Raw genomic sequence first — 23,101 nt, 5'->3', positions numbered from 1 at the left:
CAAAAATAAAATACTTAGGAATAAGCCTACCTAAGGAGACAAAAGATCTCTATGCAGAAAACTGTAAGATACAGACTAAAGAAGTCAAAGGCATCACAGAGAAATATATCATGTTCTTGGACTGCAAGAATCAGTACTGTGAAAATGACTATAGCCCCAAAAGCAATCTACAGATTCAATGCAATCCTTATCAAATTACCAATGGCATTTTTCACAGAACAAAAATTTTTACAACTGTATGAAACACAAAAGACCTCAAATAACCAAAGCAATCCTAAGAAAGAAAAACGGAGCTGGAGGAATCAGGCTCCCTAACTTCAGACTATTCCACAAAGCTACAGTAATTAAGACAGTATGGTACTGGTACAAAAACAGAAATATATATCAACGGAACAGGAGAAAAAGCCCAGAGATAAACACACCTATAGTCACCTAATATGACAAAGGAGACAAGAATGTACAGTGTAGAAAAGATACCTTTTCAATAACTGGTGCTGGGAAAACTGGACAGCTATAGGTAAAAAGATAAAATTAGAACACTCCCTAACACAAAAATAAACTCAAAATGGATTAAAGATCTAAATGTAAGGCCAGATACTATAAACCTATTAGAGGAAAACATAGGCAGAAGACTGACATAAATCACAGCAAAATGATTTTTTTTAGACCTATGTACGAGAGTAATGAAAAAAAAAAGGGGGGGGGGTACCTAATTAAACTTAGAAGCTTTTGCACAGCAAAGCAAACTATAAACAAGATGAAAAGACAACCCTGAGAATGGGAGAAAATAACTGCAAACAAAGCAGTTGACAAAGGGTTAATCTCCAAAATATACAGGTAGCTCATACAGTTCAATATCAGAAAAATGACCCAATTAAGAAGTGGGCAGAAGACCTAAACAGACATTTCTCCAAAGATGACATACACATGACCAATAAACCCATGAAAAGATGCTCAACACTCCTCATTATTAGAGAAGAGCAAATCAAAACTACAATGAGGTATCCCCTCACACCAGGCAGAATGACCATCACCAAAAAAATCTACAAAGAAATGCTGGAGAGGGTGTAGAGAAAAGAGAACTCTCTAACACTGTTGGTGGGAACGATACAGTCACTATGGAGAACAGTAAGGAGGTTCCTTAAACTAAAAGCAGAACTACCATATGATCCAGCAATCCTACTCCTGGGCATATACCAGGAGAAAACCGTAATTCCAAAAGACACATGCACCCCAATATTCAGAGTGGCACTATTTACAACACCCAGGACATGGAAGCAACCAAATGCCCATCAACAGAGGAATGGATAAAGAAGATGTGGTACACATGTAACAATGGAATATTAGTCATAAAAATGAATGAAATTGTGCCATTCACACAGACGTAGATGGACCTAGAGACTGTCATATAGAATGAAGTCTGTCAGAAAGAGGAAAATAAATATTGTATATAACTCACTTATGTGGAATCTATAAAAAAAAATAGTACAGACGAACTTGTTTGCAAAGCAGAAATTGAGACACAGACACAGAGAACAAATGTATGGACACAAAGTTGGGGGGTAGGGGATTGGGATTGACATCACACTACTGTGTATAAAATAATAGATAATTAACGAGAACCTACTGTATAGCACTACAGAAGGAAATGGCAACCCACTCCAGTACTCTTGCCTGGAATATTCCATGGACAGAGGAGCTTAGCAGTCCATGGGGTTACAAAGAGTCAGACACAACTGAGCGACTTCACTTTCTTTCTTTCACTGTATAGCACAAGGGGAAAATGAAGATACAATCTGTTTGCAAGATGAATATTAACTTTAAAAACACATTATAGAGTAGGTGCAAACAAATACTACTTGATTTCACTTACACAAGGTACCTAGAACAGTCAAATTCATAAAGTCAGAAAGTACACTGGTAGATGCCAGGCGCCAGGCTTAGGGGTCAGAATGGGGAATGAGGACTTAGTGTTTAATGAAGACAGTGTTTCAGTTTAAGAAAGTGGAAAACTCAGTAGACGGATGATGTTGAGAGCTGCACAACAATATGAATGTACTTAGTGCCACTGAAATGTTAAATATGGTTAAAACAGTATATTTTATACTATGTGACTTTTACCACAATAAAAAACATTTAAAAAATTAAAGTGATCAAATAATAACAGGGACACTGTCAAAAGAATAAAACAAGAAACAACAAGTCTATACTAGTATGAATGAATGGGCAAATAAATAAGAGAATGAAGTTTTTTCTGTGGCAGAAAGTCAGCCTATAAACACAGAAGAAATCAGTGAACTGGGGAAAAAGAAAATCACCAATTTTCAACCATCTTTTCTGCCCCCAATTTTAATGAGATATAATTGCCCTAACATTGCATAAGCTTAAGCTCCACAACATAATGGTATGATACATGTATACAGAGCAAAATGATTAGCACAGGAAGTTAACCATCACCTCACAGAGGTACATATTTTTTTCCCTTGTGACAAGAACTTTTATGAAACTATCCTGATAACTTATTCGTACAAGAATCATCAATAGATATTAAAGCCAATGGGGAAGTTAAGGCAATGGCACACCACTCCAGTACTCTGGAAAATCCTATGGACGGAGGAGCCTGGTAGGCTGCAGTCCATGGGGTCACTAAGAGTCAGACATGACTGAGCAACTTCACTTTCACTTTTCACTTTCATGCATTGGAGAAGGAAATGGCAACCCACTCCAGTGTTCGTGCGAGGAGAATCCCAGGGACGGCGGGGCCTGGTGGGCTGCCGTCTATGGGGTCGCACAGAGTCGGACACAATCGAAGCGACTCAGCAGCAGCAGCAGCAGGATATTTACATAATCAAAGGATCTCTCCACAAGGTACTTATTAGTTGCAAAGAGTAAAATAATTACTTGACCTTGGAGAAACCTGGCAGATATCATCAGAACTAAATGATAAAAATTATCATCATCAGTAATAGGAGAAATTGCAACATTTGCTTCTTGATATAATGTACAGGGAAGCAGTGGAAACAGGGTCAGACTTTCTTTTTTTGGGCTCCAAAATCACTGCAGATGGTGACTGCAGCCATGAAATTAAAAGACGCTTACTCCTTGGAAAGAAAGTTAGGACCAACCTAGATAGCATATTCAAAAGCAGAGACATTACTTTGCCAACAAAGGTCCATCTAGTCAAGGCTATGGTTTTTCCAGTGGTCATGTATGGATGTGAGAGTTGGAGTGTGAAGAAAGCTGAGGGCAGAAGAATTGATGCTTTTGAACTGTGGTGTTAGAGAAGACTCTTGAGAGTCCCTTGGACTGCAAGGAGATCCAACCAGTCCATTCTAAAGGAGATCAGCCCTGGGTGTCCTTTGGAAGGAATGATGCCAAAGCTGAAACTCCAGTACTTTGGCCACCTCATGCGAAGAGTTGACTCATTGGAAAAGACCCTGATGCTGGGAGGGATTAGGGGCAGGAGGAGAAGGGGACGACAGAGGATGAGATGGCTGGATGGCATCACTGACTCGATGGGCATGAGTCTGAGTGAACTCCAGGAGTTGGTGATGGACAGGGAGGCCTGGCGTGCTGCGGTTCATGGGGTCGCAAAGAGTCGGACACGACTGAGTGACTGAACTGAACTGATAATGTACAGAAAAGAACACAACATTAAATCTTTGATATTCCTGTCAAAAGTATATAACCTGACTCTAATCTTGAGAGAAAATCGACCAAACTAAAACTGAAGGACATTCAACAAAATGAATGGCCTCAAAGCTTTAGAAAAATGTCAGTATCATGAAACATAAAACATAGGCTCTAGAATTGTTCCAACTTAAATTAGAGAGACATGACAATTAAAGGCAGGATGTGAACCTGCACTTTCTTTTGCCAAAATGGACAGTATTATGAGAGTTGGTGAGATGTGAATAATATCTACAGATTATAGTATTATACCAAAGTTAATTTCCTGACTTTTTTTTCTTAAATCATTGTACAATGTTTATGGAGGAATGACCTTGTTTTCAGGAAATAAAACTCAAGTTCATAGAGACAGAGGAATATCCAGACTCAATGAGAGGGCAATGTCCCAGAATAATGCTAAAATTAGCCTTGTATTAAAGGATGCTCAGGATTCATCCAACAAAGCTTAAAAAGCATGCTTTGAAGAACTGTTTTCAAGTAACTTAACTGTGTCCCAAAACAAATCTCAAAATATTGAAAAGAATACAAAAAAAAAGAAAAAAAAAGATAGCTCCAAACAACAAAATTCACAATGTCTGGCATCCAACAAAAATTAGCAGGAACACAAACAAAAAGGAAAATATAACCCATATAAGGAGAAAAATCAGTTATAAGAAATGGATCTAGAAATGACAGAAGTGATAATGACTAAAACAGCTATTGTACACAAAATACGGTATGTATATATATATGTTGCATGTATACATATACAGACACACACACACACAGAAAGAAATGCATGTTCATGGATTAGAGACTTAATATGTCCATACCCAAAATAATCTATAGATTCAATGCAATCTCTATCAAAATTTCAAAGGCATTTTTTTCCAGAAATAGAAAAATCCATCCTGAAATTCACATAGAATCTTGAGGGATCCCAGGTGCCCAAAATAATTCTGTAAAAACAAAAATTGGAGGAGTCACACTTTCTGATTTCAAAACATACTACAAAGCTACAGTGTACTACTGGCATAAAGACAAACAAACTACTGGAACAGAACAGAGCTCAGAGATAAACTCTTGTATATGTGGTCAAATAATCTTTGATAAAAATGCTAAGATCATTTAATGGGGAAAGGACAGCCTCTTCAACAGCGTGTATGCAGAAAAATGGATATACACACGCAAATGAATGAAGGTGGGCCCTTAATTAACACCACATACAAAAATTAACTCAAAGTGGATTAAAGACCTAAAAATAAAACCTAAAGCTATAAAACTCCTAGAAGAAAATTTATGGTTAAACTTCATGACACTGTACTTGGCAGTGATTTACTTGGTTGTGACACCTAAGGCACAACCTAAGACAGTAAAAGTAAAAATACACAAATGAGACTATATAAAACTTAAAAGTTTTGTGCATCAATGCATATAATCAATAGAGTGAAAGGCAACTTATGGATGAACGAGAATATTTGCAAACTATATACATGATAGTGGGTTAATATCCAGAATATATAAAAAACTACAACTTAAGAGCAAAAAATCAAATATCTCAATTTACAAATGGTGAAGGACTTGAATAGACATTTCTCCAATGATACAGAAATAGCCACCAAGCATATGAAAAGATGCTCAACATCACCAATCATTCGGTTCAGTTCAGTCACTCAGTCGTGTCCGACTCTTTTCAACCCCATGAATCGCAGCACGCCAGGCCTCCCTGTCCATCACCAACTCCCGGAGTTCACTCAGACTCATGTCCATCGAGTCAGTGATGCCATCCAGCCATCTCATCCTCTGTCGTCCCCTTCTCCTCCTGCCCCCAATCCCTCCCAGCATCAGGGTCTTTTCCAATGAGTCAACTCTTCGCATCATTAGGTAAATGTAAATTAAAACCATAATGAGATATCACTTTTATATCCATTATGATACCTAGTATCAGCAAAATAGAAAATAACAAGTGTTGACAAAGATGTGAAAAAGTCGGAAACCATGTACACTATTGGTACAATGCTGAAGTGGCACAATCACTACAGAAAATAGTATGGAGATTCCTCAAAAAATTTGAAAATAGAACTACCAAATGATCCAGCAATTTTGCTTTTGGAAAGTAAAAGTGTTAGTTGCTCTGTCATGCCTGACTCTTTGCAACCCCATGGACTGCAACTCACCAGGCTCCTTTACCCATGGGATTTTCCAGGCAAGGACATTGGAACGGTTTGCCATTTCCTTCTCCAGGGATCTTCCCAACCCAGGGATGGAACCTGAGTCTTCTACACTACAGGCAGATTCTTTACCGACTGAGCTTTGCTTTTGGGGATATATCCGAAAGAAGCATGGTCTTGAAGACATATTCACATACCCATGTTTACAGCAGTAATATTCATAACAGCCAAGCAATGAAAATAACCCACATGGCCACCAATGGATGAATGAATAAAGAAAATTATACAATAGAATATTATTTAGCCTTAAAGGAAATCCTGCCACACATCACAACATGGATGAATCTTGAGGACATTAAACTAAGTGAAATAGTGAAAGTGAAGTCGCTCAGTCGTGTCCGACTCTGCGACCCTGTGGACTGTAGCTCACCAACCTCCTTCGTCCATGGGATTCTCCAGGCAAGTATACTGGAGTGGGTTGCCATTTCCTTCTCCAAGTGAAATAAGCCAGACACGAAAAGACCAATGCCGTGTTACCCCATTAATTTGAGGTACCTAGCATAGCCAAGTTCATAGAGACAGAAAACAGAATGGCTTCCTGGGACTGGAGGAAAGAGTAAATAGTAGTGTTTTTAAGTTGTTTAATGGTTACAGAGTTTCATATTTGCAAGATGAGAAGTTCTGAAAAGCTGTTTCAAGACAACATTAATGTAATTAACACTACCAAACTGTATATTGACTGAGATGGTAAATTTTATGTACTTTTTAATTACAATAAAAAAAAAAAAAAAAACCTCAGTATAAACTCCATGTATACAGTTGACCCTCAAAAAACATAGTTTGAATTGTGTAGTTTCTCTTAAACACAATTTAAAAAAATTACATTACTACATGATCTGTGATTGGTTAAATCTGCACATGCAGAACCATGACATGGAGTGTTATAAAGTTATACAAAGATTTTTGATTGTGTGAACAGTCACCATCACTAACCCCCACATCATGCAAGGATCGATTTTATTCAAGAAAGGAGAAGAAAGCCTGAACATATAAAGGAGAAACATTTAAGATACAGACAAGATTCAAATCAAACTTCTAGAAATGAAAATGCCTATTGAGAAAAATACCGTGGGGCTTCAGTGGTGCTTTACTGCTCTACTGGCCGACACAGGAGACTCAGGTTCAGTCCCTGGTCCAGGAAGATCCCAAATGCTATGAAGCAAGTAAGTCTGTGCTCCACAAATATTCAGCCTGTGCTCCAGAGCCTGGGAGCCGCAACTACTGAGGCCCCAAGTCCTAGAACCCATGCTGCACAACCGGTGACGCCACCACAATGAGAAGCCCACACACCCCAAATAAAGAGGAGCTGCTGCTTGCTGCGACCAGAGAAAAGCCCAAGCACAGCAACAAAGACCCAGTGCGGCCAAAAGTTAAAAAAAGTTTAAAAAGAAAATTTGCTGAATGAGATAATAGCAAATCAGAAAGTGAAAAGATTAGTAATCTTGAGGACAGAGCAAGAGACACTGTCCAAGTTGAAACAAGGAGAGAAAAAAAAAGGGGGGAAGAAAGCATCAGTTAGCTGTGGGACATTATCAAGAAGCATAATATATGAATAACTAGTACCAGAATGGGGAGAAGGCAATGGCACCCCACTCCAGTACGCTTGCTTGGAAAATCCCATGGACGGAGGAGCCTGGCAGGCTGCCGTCTATGGGGTCGCACAGAGTCGGACATGACTGAAGTGACTTAGCAGCAGCAGTACCAAAATGAGAAGAATGAAGAAACAAAAAAAAAAATATATCTGAAGAAATAATGGACAAATTTCTTCTACATTTGATAAAAACAGTAAAGCTTCAAACCAAGAAGTTCAACAAACCCCAAACCTAAGAAACATAAAGTACCTAGGTACATCTTACTACAAGTGCTTAAAACAAATGATAAAGAGATCTTAAAAGCAGCCAGAGGAAAAAAACAATTTCAGTATAGTGAAATAAGGATAACAGATTTCACATTGGAAAAATGCAATGAGATGACAGTGGTGCAATATTGTTATACTCCTGGGGAAAGAAACAGAAAAAAAAAAAAAAAAGGTTTTGATCTAAATTTCTATACCTGGCAAAAATATATTTTAAAGTATTTTTTCAGACATACAAAAGCTGAAAAAAATTTCATCAGTGATATAGCATTACAACCATTACAATAAATACTAAAGTAAGTACTTCAGGAAAAAGGAAAATACCAGATGGAAAAAGAATTCCAAAGGAAAGAAGGGCCCTAAAAATGGTAAACATGTGGGTAAATGTAAGAGATTTAAAAAAAAAAAAAAAGTTCACTGTACTTAATTGGTCAATCATGTCCAACTCTTTGTGACCCCATGGACTGCAGCCCGCCAGGCTCCTCTGTCCGTGGGGATTCTCCAGGCAAGAATACTGGAGTGGGTTCCCATGCCCTCTTCCAGGGGATCTTCAAACCCACGGATCAAATCCAGGTCTCCAGCATTGCAGGTGGATTATTTACCATCTGAGCCACCAATCCCCTTAAAAGACAACTGACCACGTAAAGCTGAAAAAGTAGAAATACACTGTGGAATTTTAAACACATGTAAAACCAAAATGTATGACAATAGCACACAAGCTGAAAAGAGAAAATCCAAGTGTACCGTTACAAGGCGCTTACATGAAATGAAGAGTGGCGTTTTACTCAAAGTAGATGTGATAAGCTAAAGATATATATAGCCACTACAAACAAGCAGCAAAAATTTTTTTAAAGCTACAGATAATTAATTCTCCAATAAAGTATTTATTGAGTATCATAAAAATACTCAAATACAAAAGAAGGTAAAGAAAAAGAACAAAGAACAGATGTAACAAATAAGAAACACGTTACCAAGAAGGAAGATTTAAACCCAACAAAATAATCACATTAAATGTAAATGGTCTAAATTAACAGCAGAGATTAGAAAGCTGGATTTGAAAGAAAGAAAAGAAAAAGCAAGGTCCAACTATATCCCATGTACCATAAATCCAGCTTAAATACAAATAGGTAAAAAGTTTTCAAATGGAAAAAGAGAAATAACACTAACACTACTCAAAACAAAGCTAGAGTGGCAATACAAACAAAGTAGACTTCAGAGAAAAGCATATTACCAAAGGTCCATTTCACAATGACAAAAAGATTCATCAAAAGATAACAATCGTAAATATGCATGCATCGAGTAACAGAACTTCAAACTACCAATATATGAAGCCAAACTGATCAAACTACAAGGAGAAATTGGCAAGGCCACAATTACAGTCAGAGATTTCAACACCCTTCTCTCAAAAATGAAGAGAACAAGCAGACATAAAATATGTAAGGATACAAAAGGCTTGAAAATTTTGTCAGTCAACTTGATCTGATTAGTATTTACAGAACACTCCACCCAACATTCTTTTCAAGCACACATGAATCATTTACCAAGAGAGATGATACTCTCATAAAACAAGTCTCAATAAATTTAAAATGACTCAAATCATGCCATGTACGTTCTCTGACCACAGTGAAATTAAATCAGAAGTCAACCTCTGAAAAATACCTCAATATTGGGAAATTTGTGTACATACCTTTAAATAACCAACAGATTCAATGAAGAAACCACAAACAAAATCAACAAGGATTTCTGAATTGAACAAAGATGAAAACACGAATATAAACATTTGTGAGATGCACTCCAATCACTATTTAGAGGGAAATTTTATAGCATTAAACATTTGTATTAGAAGACAATAACAGAATAAGTTTACATTTTAAGATTCTAACAAATCAAAAGCAAATAAAATACAAAGTAAACAACAAAATGGAAATAAGAACAGAAATCACTGAAACTGAAAACACAAAATCAATTAAAAAAAAAAAAATCTGGCTCTTTGAGAATATCAACAAAACAAATTTGTAGCCAGACTGAACAGGAAAAAAAGTGAGAAAATACACAAATTAACAGTCAGGAATGAGAAAGAAAACATTACTACAGATCTTAGAGATATAAAAAATATAATAAATGAATATTATGAACATGTATGCCCCTGAATTTAACAATTTAAATTAACAAGTTCCTTGAAAGATACAAACAACTGATGCTTACTCAAAAAGAAATAAATAAAAGAAATAAAAAGAAATAATCAATTAAATAAACAGAATTTAAAGGTAAAATCTTTCCCATAAAGAAAACTCCAGGTTTAAGTATGCTAGCCACTTAAATTCATCTTAAGTTTAACATATCAATACATGGAGAGATCAGGTATTTATTAACTATCATGTACAAGCATTACAGATAGAAATTAGATATGGTTATGTTAGTATTTCAGTAAAATCATTCTGGAAGGAAGCTGTGTAGAGAATTGGTTAATATGAGGCCAAATTAAAATCAGAGAGACCTGGGACTTCCTTGGTGGTTCAGTGGTTAAGACTCTGCACTTCTGCAGGGGGCCCAGGTTTGATCTCTGGTCAGGGAACTAAGATCCTGAATGCCTCAAGGTCAAAAAAAAAAAAAAAAAAGGTAAAGAGACTAGAGACAATAATGAAATGATGAGGACATGAAGTAAGTCAGTGGCAATGAGCATTTTTATTAACTCAGAGTAGGTGTTGGGATAGGGCATTAATAAAATAGATAACTAGTAGAGAGAATAAGCAGATGCAGTGACTGACTGGACATGAAAGGTATGGGGAATAACAGAGTAAGGATATTCCATGATTCCCGGCCTGAACATTAGAAAAGCCATTGACTAGAATAGACAATACAAGAGGAGAAAAGATGATATGTTTATTCTTCAACATATGGCACATTTACGACAGCAAACTCACTCACATACAGCCAGACATCTTGGGAGTATGAAGTCAAGTGGGCCTTAGGAAGCATCACTACAAACAAAGATAGTGGAGGTGATGGGATTCCAGTTAAGCTATTTCAAATCCTAAAAGATGATGCTCTTAAAGCACTGCACTCAATATACCAGCAAATTTGGAAAACTGAGCAGTGGCCACAGGACTGGAAAAGGTTAGTTTTCATTCCAATCCCAAAGAAGGGCAATGCCAAAGAATGTACAGACTACCACACAATTGCATTCATTTCACATGCTAGCAAAGTAACACGCAGAATTCTCCAAGCTAGGCTTCAACAGTACACGAACCAAAAACTTCCAGGTGTTCAAGCTGAATTAGAAAAGGCCGAGGAACCAGAGATTAAATTGCCAACATCCACTGCATCACAGAAAAAGCAAGCGAATTCCAGAAGAATATTTACTTCTGCTTCACTGACTACGCTAAAGCTTTTGACTGTGTGGAAGACAACAAATTGGAAAATTCTTAAAGAGAGGGGAATACCACACCACCTTACCTGTCTCCTAAGAAACCTACATGCAAGTCAAGAAGCAAAAGAACTGGACATGGAACAACAGACTGATTCCAAATCGGGAAAGGAGTACGTCAAGGCTGAATACTGTCACCCTGCTTATTTAACTTATTCGAAGTGTATATCATGTGAAATGCCAGGCTGGATGAAGCACAAGCAGGAATCAAGATTGCTGGGAGAAATATCAATAACCTCAGATATGCAGATGACACCACCCGTATAGCAGAGAGTGAAGAGAAACTAAAGAGCCTCTTGATGAAGGTGAAAGAGGAGAGTGAAAAAGCTGGCTTAAAGCTCAACATTCAAAAAACAAAGAGATCACAGCATCCAGTCCCATCACGAATAGGCAGGCACACAATGGAAACAGTGACAGAGTGATTTTCTTGGGCTCCAAAATCACTGCAGATGGCGACTGCAATCACCATCTGAAATTAAAAGACTCTAATTCTTTGGAAGGAAAGCTATGATCAACTTAGACAGCATGTTAAAAAAGCAGAGACATTACTTTGCTGACAAAGGTCCATCTAGTCAAAGCTATGGTTTTTCCAGTACTCACATATGGATGTGAGAGTTGAACCATAAAGAAGGCTGAGCGCCACAGAATTGAGGCTTTTCAACTGTGGTGCTGGAGAAGACTCTTGAGGGTCCCTTGGACTGCAAGGAGATCAAACTAGTCAATGCTCAAGGAAATCAGTCTTGAATATTCACTGGAAGGACTGATGTTGAAGCTCCAATACTTGGGCCCCCTGATGCAAAGAACTGACTCATTTGAAAAGACCCTGATGTGGGAGAGATTGAAGGCAGGAGGAGAAGGGGACAACAGAGGACGAGATGGTTGGATGGCATCATCGGAGATTGAAGGCAGGAGGAGAAGGGGACAACAGAGGACGAGATGGTTGGATGGCATCATCGACTCAATGGACATGAGCTAGAGCAAGCTCTGGGAGATGGTGAAGGACAGGGAAGCCTAGTGTGCTGCAGTTCACTGGGTGGCAAAGAGTCAGACATGACTAAATGACAACCATGGTACATGTAAACTTTCAGAGGCCAAAAGGTAGACTCTTGTGTGTGTGTGTGTGTGTGTGTGCACTCAATTGCTCAGTCGTGTCCAATTCTTTGTGATCCCATGCATTGTAGCCCTCCAGGCTCCTCTATCCACGGGATTCTCTAGGCAAGAACACTAAAGTGGGTTGACACTTTCTCCTCCAGGTGATCTTCCCAACTCAGGGATCAAACCCATGTGTCCTGCAGTTTCTGCATTAGTGAGTGGATTCTTACTGAGACACCTGGGAAGCCGAGCCTATTTATTTGCTCCATCTGGTTTAATGAGTCTGACCTACTTTCTTCAGAAAAAGATTGGGGAATGTGAAGCTCTCCCCCTACCTTTTCCCTTTTTTGTTGTATGTGGCTGTAATGATTCAATTCTTTACTGAATTCTGCTTATTACCTATGTAACATCCTTTGCCTCCTTTTAAAGTTTTCACTATTTGTCATTTTCTGGCTTTCCTGACTCTACTTGAGAATTGTTATTTTTTTACATTTTTAATATTTATATTATTTTATTTGGCTGTGCTAACTCTTCATTGCACCATGCGGGATCTTTACTTGGGCATGTGGGATCTACTTCCCTGACCAGAGATTGAACTTGAGCCCCTTACTTCGGGATTTCAGAGTCCTAGCCATTGGACCACAAGGGAAATCCCAAGAATTGTTCTTTTATTTTCTTAAGTACATCCTTTTCAACTTGGTTGAACTGCAGCAACTTTTTTTTTGGCCAGTCTTATAAGCCAGCCCATGTATCAAGTGTTTCACATGTATCAGTTCATCTCATTTTCAAAATTTTGCAAAGTATCTGCATTTTATGATTAAATAAAACTAAAACTGTGAAGAAAGCTGAGCACCAAAGAATTGATGCTTTTGAACTGTGGTGTTGGAGAAGACTCTTGAGAGTCCCTTGGACTGCAAGGAGATCCAACCAGTCCATTCTGAAGGAGATCAGCCCTGGGATTTCTTTGGAAGGAATGATGCTAAAGCTGAAACTCCAGTACTTTGGCCACCTCATGTGAAGAGTTGACTCATTGGAAAAGACCCTGATGCTGGGAGGGATTGGGGGCAGGAGGAGAAGGGGACGACGGAGGATGAGATGGCTGGATGGCATCACCGACTCGATGGACGTGAGTCTGAGTGAACTCCGGGAGTTGGTGATGGACAGGGAGGCCTGGCGTGCTGCGATTCATAGGATTGCAAAGAGTCAGACACGACTGAGCAACTCAACTGAACTGAACTGAAACCTGAAAAAGATTGCATAGTGAGCCGAAAATTAAGACAACTGGTGGACTGCAGAATTGAAATTTGAACCTAGATCTGTAGAGCACCAAAACTTGTGACACATAACTTTCATAAGCTTTCTGCTACCTTTAAGAGGCCTCTTGCTGCATGTTTGACCAAGGTGATTTCATTCATGAACAAGTGTGCCTACTGCATGTCTTCAAAATTTCTGTAGATACACTTTTAATAGCCCCTTTCCCTACTGCTTCTAAAACTGGAAAGCTGCATACAGTGCACTTTTTCTCCTTTACTTCCTCTCATTAAATGTCAAATTTAATCATGTTATGATTATTATCAGGTAGTGGTTCAGCCACAGCCATTTCCTGCCCCAGTTTCTGTTCAAAATGAAGTCCAACATATTTTCTTTCCTAGTCTTCTAAAATTACCTGTTTAAGGAAGCCATTTTTTTCATCTGAAAGCTCACCTCTATTATTTTGTGTCATTTACGCATCCACATGACACTTAACAAGTTGGACTAAAAAGGCAGCTTTCCCAAACATCATTTGACTAAGTATTTTCAACTTAGTCATATGATTTTGGTTATCAAGTGATCCACATTTATAAATTCAATGTGAGTATTTATGGTTCTGTGCTGTCCTGAGGAGAAGACATAAGCATGGGAATTTTTCTCAGGTTTTCAAGGACAGTCTCAATTTAAAACATTCTGTTAGACTGTCACATCTCAAGTTTTGGGTCAGAAAAGATGGTAACATATATGCCAAGGGTAATGTGCAATATTGACTCTACATGGCAACGGGGTAGGTCAGGTTAAGGAAAGGCAATCACTTAATTAAGACTATTTTACTTTAATTTCTTTGGTGGCACTCCACATCCTACAGAATCTTAGTTCCCAACTAGGGATACAACACGCACCTCCTGCACTGGAAGTGTACCACTGGACATCCAGGGAATTCTCAAGATTATTTTTCGTTTTAAAATAATCCCAAAATACTTCCCTTGAATTAGGCACAGCTGCCTTAGTCTTCTTTTACTGGTTAGGATGAAATATCATAATGAAATAATGAAATAGTTGCTTGCCTGAACACATTTGGAAATCAGTTTTAGTAAGTATTAAAAAGTAAATATTAAATAAAAAAGTAACAATTCACACTCTTGAGATATTCTTATAAACTATATAATTTCTAACTACTAAAATTGCCCAGCCACATTTCTACACAATTATCATTTACATTTGGCCTTTGCAAATACTTTGTATACAGAGCCACAATTACTTGCCATTCCCATAACAATCCATATTCCCGTTCTGAGACCCTGCCTCTGGTTCTGTGTGTTCTGTGTTGATGCCCTTCCTCCCCACTAATAAAAGTTATCAGTCACCCTGTAAGGCTCCAGAGATAAAGTTACCAGTCACCCTGGTAAACCTCCAACCCATCTCAACTCTTCAATTTATTTGTTTCTTATTCTTCATTCAGGACTTTATTCATCCACATACCAATAAGCCAGTACTTTACATATTTTGCTTAATATTAATACTCCCCTTTGAAGTATTATTCTCTCCACTTAACAGATAAGGAAACTAAACATGAATGAAATTTGATATCATGTTCCAGGTCACAAAGCAAAACAGGAATTCAAATGCTGGTCTGAACTTTAACTCAATTCTCCTTCCATGAAACCACGGACTTTATGGCACTCTCTTATAGTACAATATACACTGTATTGTAGTACCATTATTTGTTCACATCTCTCTCTCTCACTAAAGGGATGTTCCTCAAAGACAGGGAAGGACTCCACCCTTACATTCCAGCAATAGTCAACAGTGCTTATTGTACAGTAATCGCAAAGTGTTACCAAATATTAAGTTTATTCTGCAGCATTATTTTCCACTGATCAGTCGCCTTCAACCAAATCTGTATGAAGCCATTTTTAGGCTTTGTAATTAGACTGCTTAGATGTGAATTCCACCTCTAAACTTATCTGATAAATCTTGAACACATGTGTTAACTACGTTAACTCATAGGAGGACAGTAATCACTGTAGCCACCTCTTTTAGGATTATAACAATTAAATGAGGCAACACAGAGGCAAATGAACTATTTTTTTGATCCTCATTTTTTTCTACATGCTACCCTAAATTTTCTTCAGCTCAGTCTAGGGAATCCTTTTTCATTATAAATTCTTGAAATGTTGGTATTACTCAAGTCATAAAGAAATAATAATTCCATTTGCAGCAACATGGATGGACCTACAGACCATCATACTGAGTGAAGTCAGACAGAGAAAAACAAATACCACATGATATCACTTATATGTGGAATATTTAAAAAGGGTACAAATGAACTTATCAACGGAACAGAAATAGTTACAGATGTAGAAGACACCTTATGGTTATTGGGTGTAAAGGGGAGGGATAAATTAGAAAATTGAGACTGACATATAGACACTACTACATATAAAATAGGTAATAAGGATTTACTGAACAGCACAGGAAACTCTACTCAATACTTATAATAGCCTACACAGGAAAAGCGTCTAAAAAAGAGTGGATATATGTAAAACTGATTCACTTTGCTGTACACCTGAAACTAACAACATTGTAAATCAACTATATCCAATAAAAACTTAAAAAAAAAAAATTCCTTGCAATTTTGAATGAAATGGACTAGCCAAAAAGGTTCATGGCTTAAAAATTGGTCAGGTCACTTAACTTGACTTTTATAGCCAACTGGCCAGTGCCAGTTTGGATTCAAAAAAAAGTTTATTCTTGGAAGCTTGACCATGCAAGAGTGTCCCCATTGTATACTTTATTTGCTCACCTCATTTTCAAGCCCTACCAGAAACTTTGAAAATTAGAACACAGACACTTTCTACTTTATTACCACCTAACTTAATACTGCCACCTCATGCGAAGAGTTGACTCATTGGAAAAGACCCTGATGCTGGGAGGGATTGGGGGCAGAAGGAGAAGGGGACGACAGAGTATGAGATGGCTGGATGGTATCACTGACTCGATGGACCTGAGTCTGGGTGAACTCAGGGAGTTGGTGATGGACAGGGAGGCCTGGCGTGCTTCGATTCATGGGGTCGCAAAGAGTCGGACACAACTGAGCGACTGAACTGAACTGAACTTAATACTACCTAGGATGCACACAGACAACTAAATTGTGAGGGAGGCATGTTATTTTCCCAACAAGAAAACGCTCCTGGAACCACCTGTGTTCTGGCCTCAGACATAACTCATTCTCCCCACACCTGCAAGATTTCTCTGGAATCTAGAGGATAAGTCACCGCACCGGACAGGGACTATCCACTGCCATCCCTTAAACTTAGCAGCTGTTACTCCAAAAAGGTAGGATTTTATATTGTTATGCTATTTTTATGGATCTTTAGGCTAAAGTGTGTAATTTCCAAATTTTTAGAATTTCCCCCTTAAAGCTTTTAAAAGCTATCAGTTTGGGGGAAAAAAAGTTTTTAAAAATACATAACCTCTTGAAATAAGAGCAAATACTAAAGCTACAGCCACAATCTCAAAGGGGGCGGGGGGGACAAATTTTCAAAAGTCTAGTTGGCTAAAGCTAAACAAAAATTATAAAATCAAAGTACCACAAATACCAGACTAATATCAAAGTAAGCAGGATATACTATTAACAAACTAAGCAAGTGTAAATGACAAAACACTTAATACAGTCACACGAATTTTTAAATTACTTGGTACATGTCAACAGATACTGAGATTAAGAAATTGTCCCAGATTCTGTAGTTCCCTACTCAGTACATGTTGTTTGTTATAAAGCAGGTCCTTTTTTGAGGGGGAGGGGGACCACACTAAAAATTAAAAGGGTATCAGATTACCGACAGAATACTCTCCAAAGTTCTAAAAGGAGACACTGCATTAGAAAGCCATGACCTGAAGGAACAATACCAAAACACTGGCTGTCAATATGAGACAGAATAAAATAAGAAAATGTGAAGCACGCCGATGGACCGCGGCATTGTTTCCAGACAAGAAATACCCCTTTAAGGCCCACGCCAAGGATTTCAGCACCCGCTCCGCAGTCAGTCCTGGAATCAGAAAACTGTTGCCCTCTCAGTGAGGGCAGGGCAGCGACCCCCGCCAGCCGGCTTTCAGCGCGCACAGAGTCGCCCCCTTCTTCCGAGCTCGCTCCTCCGGCCGCTAGCTGGCCGCTCCCCTCTGGCCGGGACTCGGCCACCCGCTGGCCGCACACGCCCTCGGACCCGACGCGCCCCCAACAGAACGCCACGGGAAGGAAGCGAAGGAGAGGGGCCTTGAGAAGGGGCGGGAGGGGCGGGAGGGGCGAGAGGCGGCGCTGCGATTCGGGCCGTCACCATCCAAGCTCGAGAACTACCCGGGTTCAGGAGGAGGAAAACTGAGCCTCCGCCGCCGGCCAAATGATAGGATCCCGGAGCGCAGGTGCCGGCGGCTGCCCGACGAAGTCACGGCCGGGAGGACGATGCGTTGACCCCGGAGCCCCCCACCTCCATCCCACTCGCCGCTCTCCTCCCTCATCCACCTTCATCTTCGGCTTATGTCAGAACCCAACGACCTCCACACGGCCCGCCCGAGCGTGGAGGTGATGCCGGCTCTTACCTTAGGAAAGGGCGCGGCGCCGCGCCGCTAGAGGCGGCTAGGGTGCGCGCGGGAGACACCGAGGCGAGCGCCACCGCCGCCGCGGGAGCCTGAGGAGTCACAACGAAGCTGCCCGCGGGCGCGCCGCCTCCAGATCCGCCGCCCCACCCCCTCTCCCGCAGGATTTTGCGCCGGAGCCTGCAGTCTCCGAGTTCTGACTGGTAGAGCCAGAGGAGGGGCGGGGCGCCCCGCGGGGGCGGGGCTGAGCGCTGCAAAGTCTAATTGGCATCTATAGGCCCAATGGGACCACGGACGCTCCCGGCTTTGCTTAGACTGACTTTCCTGCTAGCCCGTAGCAGTCAAGAGGCGGGCCCAGTGGCTTCTTTTATAGCCGTCATTTTGACAAACCGGATTGTACGAAAAAGTCGGTTGGTTCGCACTGGCGGCTGAATGGCCCAATTAATTCAGGGGAGGGAGCTTCTGAGCTCTCCGATTGGCGTTCTCTCTACCTATAGGAGAGGCCCAGGCGGTTAGACCCTGCCCCGGATGTGGGCGCGGCTCTGAGGTACACCCGAGAGAGCCTGTACTGTGGTCGTTTGAGGAGGAGGAATTTAAGTCCCTTTTTCTTGACTATCATGTGATGGCTTCTGGATTTAATGGGGGGAGAAGTGTGGAAAAGGCCAAGGATCCAAACTGGCGAATTTCCTGATCTTCGATCCCCTCTCCGCTCTCCAGACAGCGGAACTGCCGGGTGAGTCCAGGGCTCCGACGAGCCGGCATACCCCGAAGTGCACTGGCCCCCCGGCCCCTACCCTGTGTCTGCCTCCCTCGTCGCCGCGCCCATCCCCTCACCCTCCAGCCCCAAATACACCGAAGTGGCACCAGGCTTCTGTTTGCGTTGTGGATCATATCGTACAAGAACTGCGTTCAACTCCAAAATGCACTGGGCCCGCAGTGCAGAATGGGGGGAGTTAGGATAGGGCGCCGCTGTCGGACCGTCGGCGTTTGAAGTTGAAGGGTAAGGATAGTTTAGGAACCCCCTTAGGAATGCCCTGAAGTTCTAGAGACAAGTAGGCCCGAAATCAGGTAAATGTAAGCAGAACGCTGTTCCTTTGAAGGATGGTCAGGTTGGCCAAGGTTGTTGAAGTAGGTACCTTTCGAAAGTGACTCATTATCTGGAGGAATTCTTTGTTGTGGGCTCATTAAGCAAAACTGTCTTTGGGATAGGACGAGTTCATATGGAAGTGTACTGGCAGTCGCGAGAAGGGAAATGCAAATAGTGTGGCAAGCACCACGGACAAGTTATCGGGTCCACCCACACCTGATACCGAGATGCTGGACCTGTGTGGGGGCAGGGCCCTTTAGATTTCCATTTAGGGGCAGCGCAGGTGTTAGGCGGATAGGCGGTATATACTTAACTGTATTCAGGTGCAAAACATAATCACGAATGAAAAATACTTTAAAATTTTTTGGAGTATGCAGCTTCCCCACCCTCCTTAAAAGAGAAAGAAGAGAAGTAGTAGGAAACAAATATAATAAATTAATGGAGATTTATTAATAAATCGGAGTTTTTTGTCATAATTGTACCCCAGCACCCATGATCCTTCAAGCATCATTTAAATATCAATAGAGTGCTTTTAGTGAAAGTGCACACAAAACTTTGTTGCATCCCACATAAAAAAAACTTGCAGCCACAAGGTTGTGTTTTTTTGCAGTCTTTTGACCTCCAATCTTAAAGCACCTGTTTTGAATGCAGTTACCCTTATTGAGTTACTACTCAGACCTATGTTGAGGGGGGAGGCGGAAAGCTTGACTCATTTAATGGCTGGCTGATAGAAGTTATGTTTAAGCAAATGTATTATCATAAACTTTTTTAAAAGTTAACAAAAACGGCCAGAGGGATTGGAAACTGGAATTGAGCAAATTCAATTTACAGTATGAAACCCATTTGTAGTTAATAATCAGTACACACCTCTCCACCTCTTCTTCCAAATTTGGTTCCACATCCCATTATAGCAGCCTCTGGCCAGGAAAGGACCAGCACAGAAAATGCCTTCCTGGGAGCAAAAGCATCTGTTTTTCATACTGCAGTATGAAGTATCTTCAAGCTAAGTAAACAAATTGAGTGCAAGCAGATGGGTTGTATAGAGGAAAGAAGGGAGCTCGGAGACTCAGATCATATATATATACTCTTGCACCATGATAGCTACCCACTGTTTAAAGTAGTAAAGATGTAACAATCAAAGTTAGTCCTAAAATATAACTACTTAAAGATGATAGGCTAGGACATTTGATTTATCTAGCTGGTTTCCTCCCTTTTTCCTTATTTCTTATCTTCCTGCATTTTTACTCCTGTCACCCATGCTTCTGTTACCATCCCCATTACCTGCTTATCTTTTCCTCTTGCCATCTCCTATGCTGTCTCATCCTCAATCTATCATTCCCCAGTGGCTTATTTCCTTTTGTTTATAATTTCTCTCCTTTACTGAAAATCTCTTCTTGATCCTTCATCATCATCATTGTAAGTCTTACCTTTCATTTTCTCTTCTCCCAGTGTTTCAGAGGAATTTATTCACCTGTTTGCATTTCATTATCTTCTGTTAGCTCCTCACCCAACTTCATGCAACCTTGCTTCTGACTTGCCATTCTGTTTACCCTTTTTCCAGATGGTCACAAGACTGATATAAAAATTGGAATAAATATGGAACATACTGTAAACCTGTATGTGAAGATTAAATGTGTTTATACTTAAGTATTACAGATTGATGGATTCCTATCAAAATTCCGAGTTTTTTAAATTTAGTGATTTTAGCATTGAAAACCTGGAAGGGCCAAATAAGAGAAAATATTTTGGAGAAGAAAATAGTAAGTAGATACTAGGCCTCCCAGATATTAGAATGTATCTAGTAACAGTGATACAGTACTAGTGCAAAACAGACATTGATCAGTAAGACAGATAGGAAGGTAAGAAATAGCTCCAATTATTAAACAATTTAGCATCTAATAATCACAAGTTTTTTAAGTGGTTTTGATTATTGAGTAGCAAGTAGTAAAAAAGCTATATACTACAAGCCAAAAAATGGGTATTACTAAAAAGTTTTAGACTAAGAAAATAGGTATTTATAACAACTTTGAGAAAATTTGATTAAAAAATGTAAGACCCATGGATTAAGCTATGCAAAAATCCAGTGTTACCAATGTGTTCTATGTTACTTAGCCCAGTGAACTCTGTACAATCATAGTTCTACTTAATGTTGTAATTTTTTTTAACTGTTCCCTCCTTACTAAAACTCCTCTCCTGGCTTTATACCACCCTTTCTTTGATTTTGAATGCTTTTTCTTAGTATTCCTTGATAATGAAAATTAATAGGTGTGCAAATGTACAAAGAAAGGTTAATTAAGAACATCCCTGAGGTACAGGAAAAAGATCCTGAGTGCCTGCATTTGTGTGAAAAACAAGAAAAGCAGGCTGTTTTTAAAACATCTTGAATAGAACTTATACCCAGTGGATATACTAAAAATTGTATTTTGTCACAGCTGTATGGAATGATGGATGTGATGTTGTCAAAGATGGCTACAAATTTGATGGATTATGAAAGGGAGATGATAAAGTGTTTTCAAAATTAGGAAATCTATGAGAGAAAAAGAGCCAGCTTTGTAAACCAGGAATAGAAATATTTTTTTTTTTTATGGTACCAAAATTTAAGATCTTGACTTTTTTTTTTTTCCTTCTCTTAGGGTATATTTTCCTTTTTTCGACCCTGCAACAGCTTCTTTAAATTGTTTAAATGAGAATGTCCTTGGCTCAGAGAGTACTACTCACCTGGCTTTTCACATTACTCTTCTTGATCATGTTGGTGTTGAAACTGGATGAGAAGGCACCTTGGAACTGGTTCCTCATATTTATTCCAGTCTGGATATTTGATACTATCCTTCTTGTCATGCTGATTGTGAAAATGGCTGGGCGATGTAAGTCTGGCTTTGACCCTCGACATGGATCACACAATATTAAAAAAAAAGCCTGGTACCTCATTGCAATGTTACTTAAATTAGCCTTCTGTCTTGCACTCTGTGCTAAACTGGAACAGTTTACTACCATGAATCTGTCCTATGTCTTCATTCCTTTATGGGCCTTACTGGCTGGGGCTTTGATAGAGCTTGGATATAACGTCTTTTTTGTGAGAGACTGACTTCTAAGGACATCAGCTCATTTTATTGCTGTTCAGCAAGCTATTATTAAAGTGTACTGAATCTTTGCAAGCTTGAAGAATGCCAGAGAACTGAGAAAAATACCAAATGTAATTTTATACTGCTCCCATTAAAATAGTCTTGGTGACTTCTACTTGACCCCAAACTTAATCATTCAATATTTGAGTTATTAATACCCTTATTGTTCTATATGAATAAAGTTTGTTTTGGATCTTATGTTTCTACTTGACTCTTGAATAATCTGTTTTAAGTATGTGGTCAATATTAAAAGTACATAAACTAAGTAAAAGCCTTTAGTAAGTAAAGTAAAAGTAAGCAAAAGCCTTTAAAGTAAGTAAAAAGCCTTTAGTCTACACATTTGAATAGACATTTAATATATCATGGCCCCATTATGACCATGTAAATAGTCATTTGTGCTTCTCAATTATGAAGAAAACCTAGTTACTGAAATAACTGGGGTGCCACTTAAGGTTTATATTCAGAAAGAATCTAAAAGTTTTGAGTTTTTTCATTTTTTTTATCTAGGCTACCTTCATTGTTATCTTCGCCTTCCATCTGGAACAAATAAATTAGAGATAGAATATTAAAAACTGAGCAGAAGCTTGCCTCTTCCTCATGTTAGGGGAACCATCCATCCCATTTATGTCAGGACAGTCCAGGTTATGCCTATTGGTCTGGGGTCTCAGGGACATAGTTCCCCTTTAATTCTTACAAGTGTCTTGGTTTGAAAAATTACAGATGCCCCTACCATAGTACTTAAACAATTCCAGTGAAACATAGGTGGCAGTA

The 23,101-nt window shown here is 39.4% G+C and overlaps 2 protein-coding genes across 5 annotated transcripts in view; one reads left to right on the top strand and one right to left on the bottom strand.

Annotated features, from left to right (window-relative positions):
• The window catches only part of PHTF2 (putative homeodomain transcription factor 2), a 190,951-nt gene extending 172,639 nt beyond the window's left edge, over nt 1–18,312 (bottom strand). For 2 of the 4 annotated variants that reach the window (XM_027539783.1, XM_027539784.1), the window contains exon 1: nt 18,125–18,278. The gene's annotated coding sequence lies outside the window, so the exon portion shown is untranslated. Of the gene's footprint in view, nt 1–18,124 lie in introns of all 4 variants that reach the window. The other 2 variants (XM_027539781.1, XM_027539780.1) reach the window with 2 other exon arrangements.
• A 333-nt stretch (nt 18,313–18,645) lies between these two features.
• Nucleotides 18,646–22,528, top strand: TMEM60 (transmembrane protein 60). Its single transcript, XM_027539786.1, has 2 exons — nt 18,646–18,854; nt 21,842–22,528. Exon 2 carries the CDS (start codon nt 21,892–21,894, stop codon nt 22,291–22,293), a length of 402 nt encoding a protein of 133 aa, XP_027395587.1. The 5' UTR covers nt 18,646–18,854; nt 21,842–21,891; the 3' UTR covers nt 22,294–22,528.
• Nucleotides 22,529–23,101: the final 573 nt, after the last annotated feature.

This window comes from Bos indicus x Bos taurus, chromosome 4 (genome assembly GCF_003369695.1).
Source record: "Bos indicus x Bos taurus breed Angus x Brahman F1 hybrid chromosome 4, Bos_hybrid_MaternalHap_v2.0, whole genome shotgun sequence".
Taxonomy (NCBI): Eukaryota; Metazoa; Chordata; class Mammalia; order Artiodactyla; family Bovidae; genus Bos; species Bos indicus x Bos taurus.
The sequence above is the reverse complement of the archived record's forward strand: the minus strand, read 5'-3'. Positions and strand labels throughout refer to the sequence as shown.

Coding starts and splice junctions, on each gene's coding strand:
- TMEM60 (XM_027539786.1), top strand. CDS start 21,892: ATGAGAATGTCCTTGGCTCAGAGAGTACTACTCACCTGGCTTTTCACA.